This window comes from Micromys minutus, assembly GCF_963924665.1.
Source record: "Micromys minutus genome assembly, chromosome: 32".
In the NCBI taxonomy this organism is placed as follows: domain Eukaryota; kingdom Metazoa; phylum Chordata; class Mammalia; order Rodentia; family Muridae; genus Micromys; species Micromys minutus.
In genome coordinates, this window is record NC_137967.1 from 21,078,729 (window position 1) to 21,089,124 (window position 10,396).

Genomic DNA, 10,396 nt, shown 5'->3' on the forward strand with positions numbered 1-10,396 from the left:
GGAGTTTACAGACTTTCATAGCAAGGAAGGCTCTTGCTTTTTAATAAAAATATGTTTTTCAGTGTGTGTGTATGTGTGTGTGTGTGTGTGTGTGTGTGTGTGTGTGTGTATGAACACCTTTACCTTCAGAGCCATCTTGATAGCCTGGCTATGCTTTCTCTTTTTTCTTTTCTTTTTTTTCTTAAAGATTTGTTTATGAGCTGGAGAGACGGCTCAGTGGTTAGAGCACTGGCTGCTCTTCCAGAGGTCCTGAGTTCAAATCCCAGCAACCACATGGTGGCTCACAACCATCTGTACTGAGATCTGATGCCCTCTTCTGGTGTGTCTGAAGAGAGTAACAGTGTACTCACATAGATAAGCAAATAAAATAAATCTTAAAAAATATTTATATTAGTTGGGCATAGTAGTGCATGCTTTTAATTCCAGTACTCAGAAAATGAGTCTCTGTATTTGAGGCCAGCCTGGACTACAGAGCGAGTTCCAGGATAGCCTGGGCTGCATAGCAAAAGCCTGACTCAAAACAAAACAAAACAAAACAAAACTAACCACACTTACTTCTTTTATATCATGTGTCTGAGACACATGCGTGCACAGCATGGTGCCTGACTGAGCCAGAAGATGTCAGATCCCATAAAGGGGACAGCTGGGCCCCGTGGGTGCTGAGAACTACACCCAGGTCCCCTGGAATACAGCCAGCCATCTCTCTGGCCCCTGGCTTTGCTCTCTGAGATAGTCTCATGTAGCCTGGGCTAGTACTGATTCTCCTGCCCAGCCTTCTGAGTATGACTACAGGGGTGCTCTGCACCCTTCAGTTTATACAGTGCCGGGGGTCACCCAGGACTTCCTGTTGGCCAGACAATCACTGTACCAACTGAGCCACATCCCCAGCAGGAAGATTACTCTTGAAAGGGCCACGTTGGGCTGGAGAGATGGCTCAGTGGTTAGAGCACTGACTGCTCTTCCAGAGGTCCTGTGTTCAAATCCCAGCAACCACATGGTGGCTCACAACCATCTGTAGTGAGATCTGATGCTCTCTTCTGGTGTGTCTGAAGACAGCGACAGTGTACTTATATATAATAAAAAGTAAAATGAAGAAAAGAAAGGACCAGCTTGTGAAGCTTTGGCCTGGAGGCAGAGCACGTGGGTACCATACCTGACCCTGGGTTCCAACTCCAATACTGTATTATGAAGTCAGACTGCGTAGCACGTGCCTAACCTCCTTGTACCTCAGTCTCTAGCTCTCCAAGGACCGTGGCTTACAGGGGACCTGTAGTAAGTGCTGGGTGGCATCCAATCCAGCCACTGTGGATCTCAGTGACTCAACGGCTCTGAAGGCCAAGCTCCCCTTGGGCCACAAGCTGCATGCTCAGTTCTGTCACCGAAGCTGCCACCTTTCCTGGGGCCTAGCTCACGCTGGCATGACGCTGTATCTTTCCTACCCAACCCCTCACGGCAGCAGCTGAGAGTCACAGTTTGCCTGTGTTGTCTTTCTTTCAAACACTAAATTGCCCTTGAACGTAAGAAGAAAAAACCAAAACAAGACCCTTTTAATGACTGAGGAGGAATTCGATTTTAAGTTGGCAGTTTACGAGCTATGGTGGTATGCCTGTCATCATAGCACTCGGGAGACAGAGACAGCACCAAGAGTTCTTGAAACATGGTCTTGAAAATGCCCAAAAGTGGTCTAGGGGTTAGGGTCGTAGCTCAGGGGTTAGGGTTGTAGCTCAGGGGTTAGGGTCGTTAGCTCAGGGGTTAGGGTCGTTAGCTCAGGGGTTAGGGTCGTTAGCTCAGGGGTTAGGGTCGTAGCTCAGGGGTTAGGGTCGTAGCTCAGGGGTTAGGGTCGTTAGCTCAGGGGTTAGGGTCGTTAGCTCAGGGGTTAGGGTCGTAGCTCAGGGGTACAGGGCTTGACTAGCATGGGTGCAGCACCACGTTTACTGTACATGGTGGCTCAAACATTGTAATTTCTGTCATTGGGAGGCAGTGGCAAGGATTAGAAGTTCAAACTTGGGGTGAGGCCAGTGTAAGTTATGTGAAACTATAGTTTAAAAAGAAAAATAACAACAAAAACAGTTCTGGAGAGATGGCTCAGTTGTTAAAGGCACGAACTGCTCTTCCAGAGAACCTGGGTTTGGTTCCCATCACCCCCATGGAGGCTCCAGTTCCAAGGTGCCTGGTACCCTCTTATGGTCTCCATGGAAACCGCACACATGCAGTGCACAACTGAACACACACAGAACTTATACATCACCCCTGCCCTCAAACCCCAGGGTCTCTCTGTGCAGCCTTGGCTGTCCTGGAACTCACTGTGTAGACCAGGCTGGCCTTGAACTCAGAGATCCATCTGCTTCTGCCTCCCAAGTACTAGGATTAAAGGCCTGCTCAGCTCACGTAAAATTGTTTTAAAACAGAAGAGAAACGAGAGAGAGAAAGACCCAAAGATAAAAATTGGGGCTCAGGAGTCTAGAACATCTACAATCAAACACTGCCCATTTCAAAGATGGGAAAGCACGGGCTTGCGGCCTCCCGAAGGGCCCCTGGGTACCTCTGGGCCTTGCGTCCCTCGCCCTCCTCTTCCTCACTGGCGTGAAGAGCATTCTCTGCATGGGAGCCTGGGATGACCCCAGAGTCCTCCAGCTCATCTGAGAGGGAGCTCTTATCAGCCTCGCCGTAGTCAGCGGCCTCCTCCATCGGCACGTCTGCGGGCACAGGGGCGTCAGAGGGGCCCCCACCCGGCCCCACCCTGCCTTAGATGGCAATTACCTCACCTCCATTGATGAGAGCCTCCCCCAGGCAGTCGTTAGGGACACGAGTAGCGCAGCGTTTGTGACAGTTAAACTTGCAGTCTGAAGGAACAGGATGGGCAGAAAAGGAGACTTACTATGTGCAGGAGTACGGGCATACATGATTGGCCTCACTACGTAACCTAGACTGGCCAGCATCTAATTCCTGGCAATCCTCCTGCTTCAGCCTCAACAGCGCTAGGAATGAATGTGCATCCTAATGTCACTCTTGTTTGCTGTCCTTGTTTGCTGTTTGAGGCAGGGCCTCATGTAGTTTAGAGTGGTCCAGAACCTACGTAGCCAAGGATAACCCTCCTCTCTCAGCTCCCAAGTGCTGCTTGCTGCCTTTACCGGTATGGGGAAACCAGGTCACGTGTTTTACCAGAAGAGGGCATCAGATCCCATTACAGATGGTTGTGAGCCACCATGTGGGAGCTGGGATTTGAACTCAGGACCTCTGGAAGAACAGTTATTTCTTCTGACGGCTGAGCCATCTCCCCAGTCCAACATTTTTATTTTTAATTATATGTATTTATTTGCGATTACGAGTGCGCACGTGTGTGTGTGTGTGTGTGTGTGTGTGTGTGTGTGTGTGTGCATGTATGAGCAGGCATGCACCTTCATAACGTGCACGAATACATCAGAGGGAAACTTGTGGAAACCGACTCTTTCTTTCCACCATGTGGGGTCTGAGGGTTGAACTCGGGTCGTGAGGCTTGGGGGAAAAGCCTTCTTTACCTCTCCTCTTTCTTCCGGGTGTCACGGTTGTTCTTTTGAGGGTCTCTTACAGCCCAGCATGGCCAGGGACGGCTAGGGCAGAAGGTGATCTAACTCCCAGCCTAAGGTGATGACATTCCAGGCTTGTGGAGGGTATTGGGGATGGAACCCAGGACCTGTGGCATGCTAGGTTGGTACCCCTACCCAGTGAGCTCCATCTCCGGCCCTTGCAGAACGTTTCATGTCATTCACACACTGGCTTCAAACTATATAGCTGAGGCTGGTCTTAAACTTTCTGATCCCCCTGCCTCAGCACCTCAAGTGCAGGGTGGGATTATGAGTATGTACTTCAGACAATTCCAGAACTCTTGACCCCTACACTCCTAAGTCAGATTCTTGGCTTTTATAGTGGGGAATTCTGCTCTGTTCTACAGATCTAGATTTCCAAGGGTCTAGGGTTCTAGAACTCCAGAAACCTCCAGAATGGCTGGGATTCAGGACAAGGCTCAGGGATCCTGTGTTCCTCTGGGGGAGTCTCACACCCACAGTCTTCCCAGTGGGTTCCACTAACCTTTGCACTGCAGGCCCTGGCGGAACAGACCCTTGAGCAGTTTCTTGCAAGCCTGGCAAACGGTGGGCCGTGTGTAGCTGTGTATGAGGAAGGTGTGTGGCACCTTGACCTTGGACATCAGCATCTTGTCCAGCTCAATGGGTCGGCCTGTGTAGAAGGAAGAGGAAGAGGAGGAGGACGACGACGAGGGTGGTCGGCGAGGCAGGAGGTCTGTGGTGCTCCGGCTCTACCCGGCAGGGAGGACGGAAGGAACAGATCAGCGTATTAGCACCTGCTTGGTGCCACCAGCCCTCAGTCTCCAAACCTCCCCATTCTCCAGCCCCCTCACCAGCTCTTCGGCGGTGCAGGGTAAGGACTCGGAGCTGCCGAGGCGCACAGAATGTCCGCTGGCCAGAGACGTGGATGACAGTCTGCGCTTGCGGGCACCACTACAGTTGTTCGGGATGCTGAAGGCGCAGCGTTTGTGGTAATTCAGCCCGCAGCCTATAGGGGGCGCAAGACCATCAGAGCCAAAGCCTGCACCCCACTATTAGGTGTGCCCCCCACCCCGGTCTTAAGAGGTCTTAAGAAACCGCCCCCAACCCGGCTTCAAGCACGCATGTCCTGTCCACATCAGCAAAGGTGGATGTAGCACCCCAAGATTCGGTGCTGCCGCTGAAGGAAATTTGTGCGCTGGATTTGAGTCTGTGTCTCATGATCGTAGCCTGGTTGCTAATGGGCCTGATTTTTCACTAAACCGCAAGCTTTAAAGAGATTGGCAGCGGATTCCCAGCCGGTAGAATCCTGCCCGTGGCCAGGCAGCTTGCGCCTGAGACCCCCAGCAGGCTGCCCTGAGGAGTCTGGAGCTGCCTGGCCAATTCCTCCACATAACTGTCTCCTTCTTTGCTTCATCTAATGGACACGGAGCTCACTTCCATCACCACACCTCAAGATCTGCCTAGATCTCAGCAGTGAGAGAGAGCACTTGTTATTTTTGTACAGGACCTGAGTTCCGAACCTAACCCCCATGCAACATTTGTGGTGCGATAGACAAACACCCATGCACATGGGGTAAAAATAAACAAACAGTAAACACATCTCCGCAGTAAGAGCCCTAGCTTCCTGAGCTGCATCCCCAAATCTGAACGACCCCTTCCCTCTGTCCAGGAACCTTTAACCTCCCTGACACCAAAGATCACCTCCTGGGCTCTGCACCCATCCGGAGCCCTCACTGTTTCCCAAACTTTGCCTGGAGTCCTAACTTAGCCCACCAGCCCCATGGCCAGGGGCTCTGCCCACAGACCGGAACCCCAGCCCCCTCCCAAGTTCTCTCACAGAGCTTAGGTTACTGCCTTCTAAGCTCCACTCCTAGACCTTAACCCAGTCCCAGCATGCCTTTCCTAGCTTTGTCTACCATGCCAAGCTGGCCCCGCCCCGTCCCTTTGTCCCTCACCGTCGCACTTGAGGCCCTGCCGCACGAGGCCGAAGAGCATCTCCCCGCAGTGGTCGCAGAAGGCCGGCGCGCGGTACGAGTGTACAGTGAGAGCATGGGGACGGATCTGGAAATCCTCGAAGGTGGCTGAGGCTGTGGGCAGCAAGGAGGGTGGAGACGCTGAGCCAAGAGGATGCGTGCCTGGCCAATGGCGGCCGGGGCTGCAGAGAAACGCTGAGCAAAACACCTACGAGCCTCCTGATAAAGTGGGAGTTAGTGGGCAGTTGTTCAATGGGTAGAGACCTTGTAATTGCTGTTCTTATTGTTGTTGTTGCAATATTAAAACAGTCCATAATGCCAGGCAGTGGTGGCACGTGCTTTTAATCCCAGCACTCACAGGCAATCGGATCTCCGTGAGTTTGAGTCCAGCCTGGTCTACATACAGAGTTCCAGGATGGACAAGGCTAGATAGTGAGGCTGTCTCAAAAACAAACAAACAGTAAAATAAAACATTCCTGGGGCCGGCGAGACAGCTCAGCAGTTAAAAGGTTGCCACACCTTATGACCTGAGTCCAACACACACACCCCATTTGGTGACTCAAGTCCTGCAAGTTGTCTTCTAATCTTTACACACACACACACACACACACACAGTGTAAAACAGTAGTGGTGGCTGAAGGTACGGTTCACCGGTAGGCACAATGCTTGCCTAGCATGTGAAATGTGCTGGGTATCACAAAAGGAGTGGGCTAGCTAGCTGGGTGTGATAGTCCACATCGGTAATCTCAGTAGTCCAGAGTCAGAGGCAGGAGGATCTCTGTGAGTTCTAGGCCATCCAAGGCTACACAGTAAGATCTTATTTCAAACAAGCAACAACAACAATAAAAAAAAATAAATGAATGAATAAATTAGCTGACCACTTCCTCAAGTTTTCTCTGAGGCATGTCTCTTAATAAGCCTCTCTCCCTCCTCTTTTTAAGATACATTGACTTTTTTTTTTAATGTGTGTGGCAGTTTGCTGGCATATATGCCTGTGCCTGTGGAGGTCAGAAGAGGCAGTCAGATCCCGGGACTGGAGCTGCAGTTTGTGAGCTGCTCTGTGTGTGTGTGTGTGTGTGTGTGTGTGTGCTGAGAATCGAACCCCAGTGCCCTGAAATGGCATAAGTGTTCTTAACCACTGAACCTGTTGTTCAGCCCAAATGTTTCACTCTTTCACCCAAGCTGGTCTTGAACACGTGGGACTCAAACTGTGCCTTGAGAATGCTGAGATCACAGGCTAGTCCCCCCATACCCACCCTCTGCCACCTCCCCCAGAGGCCTCCCCCAACCCCACCGAGGCCCCACCCTCAGGGTGATGGCCACTTCTCACCCGACAGAACCACCTCCACCAAATCCCCCTCCTGGATATCTGCAGCAGATCGCACCAGCTGCAGGAGGTTGGCCGATGTTGGGTCATGTTTGAAGAGCAGGATCTTGTCATACAGGCCGTAGAAGCCACACTCTGGAAACTGAGGGGCAGGAGAGGAGGGATGGGGTGGGTGACGACGGAAAAGCTCAATACAGCCTGCAGCGGAAGGCTACTGGAATCCTCTAGGGACAGGATCGGCTGTTTCCCGCGGAAACTGAGACCCTGCAGCCCACCGCTTCCTGCCTGTCCCCTCCCAACCCCAGCTTGAGCCAGCAGGAAGCCGGAGCCCCAGGTGTGCTAGGGAGGGGGGCTCTGGCCAGAGTCTGGTGGCGGGTCTGGCAGGGAAGGGGATCAGGGGCAAAGGAGGGTTAGATCTGGCTCCAGGAGCAGAATGGACATTTCAAAATTTCCAGAGCTGTCGGAACACTGAGTGATCACCCCCTTCTCGTTCCGCCACATCTCCACCCCAGCTTCCTTCCTGAATCTATTGTCCCTGTTACCTGGCTCTTAGCCCAGCATTGGGGCAGAATGAAAGAAAGGGGAGGGGGTCTGGGGGGACTTTTGGGGGAGTGCTTAGGATAGCTGGAAGTAAGGAGGCCTCTCCATATCCAAGGCTCCAAAGACCCAGGTGTCCGGGTCCCAGCTTGGAAGGGGGCAGGAAATGACACAGCGTCGAACAGAAAGTGAAACTACCCAGGTGGGGCACAGGGAAGGAAGGCAGGCAAGAAGGGGCCCAAAACAGCACCTGAGCCACCAGAAGAGCGGAAAACAAAATTAGGCTGGGCCCGGGGCGGGCAGGCTGGGGATCTGCACCCTAATAGAAAGAATTTCACTCCAGGGTCAATGTACACGAGCCCCAGTCCTGCCTCCTGCAGGCGGGCGGGGCTGACTCAGGAGTGGGAGGGGGCTGGGCTAGACTTGGAGAGTCGGTGGGCACAGCTTCCCTTCTTTCGATCTACAGAACATCAGAACTGCCTTGTCCCTGATGGTGGCCTGATCTAGTTTTTGTTTTGCTTTTTTTTTTTTTAACAGCCTCCCCCCAAGACAGGGTTTGGTTATGTAGCCTAGGCTGACTTAAAACTCCCGATCCTCCTGCCTCTGCCTTCCCAGTGCTGGATTACAAACGCGCAAGGACGGGGTGTGTGTGTGTGTGTGTGTGTGTGTGTGTGTGTGTGTGTGTCTTCTTTTAAACTAGTTTTTTTTTTCGGCTGGGAAAAACAAAAACAATAAAAACACAAACAAACAGACAACAACAAAAACCAGGGGAGGTGGCCCTGTTCCCGATGCTTCCCCAGAGACAAAGATCCATTCCCAGGAGCCCGAGAAAGGCCTAACCCTGGATGTTTGGGATCCCAATGTGCCCCCATTATAAGATCACTCTGGGTTATCAGTGTCAGCTAGGATCCTAAAGACGTGGCCACGTGATAAATTTAGGATTATAGTATCTGAAAGCTTTAATATGAAAAGGTTTGGATATTCAACCACTCATGTGTTCATCACCAGGCACTTGAACTACAAAAACCCCCTGGGGTTGGTGGGCATAGACCCTAAGGGGCTTTTGCTTGTTAGGCAAATGCTCTACCAGCTAGGTTGTAAATTTTAGCCTTCCTAGGATTTGGGCTTCTAGTCCTACTTGGTTCTTTCTAACCATGGTACTCAAGGGGAGGAACCTGGATAACCGAATGTAAGAGGAGCAGGAGGGAATTAATTAGGAGAGGAGTCTGCAGGGATTTTGGGGGGATGCCAGGGAGGTACACAGGAGTGCCTTACACCCCATCTCAGGCCGGAGAAAGGGTAGGGGTTGTACCCCGAGACCTTGTTTGCCCCTGGCGGCTTGTTCACACACCCACACATGTCACCCGATCACCACGGCCAGTATGGCTTCAATTTCTACTGTTTCCAAAGACGGGAGGCCCAGGACGGGCCCATCGAAAGAGGGCTTCTTGATCAGCTGCCCCTTCCTCCACACCTGGTAGGCCCCTCCCTTCCTCCCTGCCCGCTGCAGAAAACAACAAGCAGCGACACGCAATTTGGGGAGGCCTCTGGAGCACCCCACCCCTATCCGGGCCTCTCACACCGGTGGTGGAGTGGGGACTCGACTAGGGTGTAGTGCCCCTCCTCGTCTGTCACCTGGGCCCCTTTCTCCCCTCCCAACAACCCCAGGCCATCTCTGAAGCCTCCTCCCTTTATCATGAGAGTCCCCTATGCCCTCACCTTCTGGTCCACGATAGAACAGGCTAGTTGCTTCACATGAGCCAACTCCGAGGCGGCCGGCAACAGCACGAATTCTCGGGTCAATCCGATCTGGATGTGGAAGGAGACCCCCGAGCCCGGAGCCGGGATCTGAGGCAGCAGAGGTGGCGGAGACTGGAGATCCAAGCCACCGGGGGGTGGAGGAGACCCGGGCCCCGGAGAGCTGGGGAGTCCGGCGGGATGGGAGGGGGCGGCGGCCATGGGGGCCAGACCCCGGACCTGCCGCCCAGAGCTCACCGAGGAACCTGGGACCTAGATCCGCGAGCTCTCGTGGGGTGGTGGTAAGAGCGCAGGCATTTGAGAGAGAAATCTGTCAAGTTGAGAGACTCGAGGATGGCGGGATCCTGGGCAGTGAGAGAAAAGGAATCTAGTGGGTCACAAGCCGAGAGTCTAGAGAGCAGAGCTCAGTAAGAAAAACAGTGGTTTGGGGGAGGGTACCCAGAGATTGGAAGGTTGCAATAAACCAGAAAAGAAAGTCGGGTAGGGCAGGATCCCTGGAATAAAAAGATACTGATGCAAGGCCCCTGGAGAAAGAAGGTTGAGAGTCAAGCGGGGGAAATCCCAGGATCCAGTGAGTTCGACCTCAGGTCCAAACTCAGAACAGGCCTGAGGATGCTCTGCCTTGGGGGTAAGAAGCAGGAGTCTAGTACATCGTAGGGACCCGACTGGCTTAAGGGATGAGGAGAGGGGTTTCCAGGGCCAGGGCTGAAAGAAGAGACTTTCACAGGTCGCGAAAGTTAGAGAAAAGTTGGATCGGGGGGGCGCCGGAGGAGAGAGCGTTACCGAAGGCGGGGCGGGTCGGGGGCAAGGGAGGGTCGCACTGCGCGGGTAGCTCTATTTTTTTCCCCCTTCAAAGTTTAAGTCGGCGGCGGCGGCCCAGAAGGAAGTCTCAGGAGCGATGGCGCAGCTGGCCAATCAACGCAAGGCACCGTGACATCACAGGGCGGGCCTTACTGGGACGGAAGGGGAAGGCGGGACCCTGCACCAGGGAGTTGGGGGGGAATTTGGTGGCTGGGGGTAGGAGGGCGGAAGGGTCAGCGCTTCCTCTGCACAGTCCAGCCTGGAAAGTTGACTTTTCGCCTCAGTCCACCGCGGCACGCGGGAGGGGCAGGCGTTTGGTCGTTGAAGGAGTGAGCTGTCAGGCTGGCACGCATCCGGCGCCCACCGCAGGGAAAGGGTCGGAAATCGGTGAAAGTCCGGTGGCTTTAGTTTTTGCTCTTATCCAACTCCCAGTTCCAGCTCCAACACACACACAC

At 53.2% G+C, this 10,396-nt stretch overlaps 1 protein-coding gene across 2 annotated transcripts in view; it reads right to left on the reverse strand.

The window, feature by feature from the left end:
• The window catches only part of PRKD2 (protein kinase D2), a 28,019-nt gene extending 18,012 nt beyond the window's left edge, over window positions 1–10,007 (reverse strand). Inside the window, exons 1-8 of one of the 2 annotated variants that reach the window (XM_080908740.1) lie at window positions 9,924–10,007; window positions 9,102–9,484; window positions 6,849–6,987; window positions 5,501–5,632; window positions 4,397–4,551; window positions 4,069–4,294; window positions 2,766–2,843; window positions 2,543–2,696 (exon numbers count right to left, since the gene is read on the reverse strand). In XM_080908740.1, coding sequence (XP_080764866.1) covers window positions 2,543–2,696; window positions 2,766–2,843; window positions 4,069–4,294; window positions 4,397–4,551; window positions 5,501–5,632; window positions 6,849–6,987; window positions 9,102–9,341 — 1,124 coding nt within the window. In that variant the 5' untranslated portion in view covers window positions 9,342–9,484; window positions 9,924–10,007. The other variant, XM_080908739.1, reaches the window with a different exon arrangement.
• Window positions 10,008–10,396: the final 389 nt, after the last annotated feature.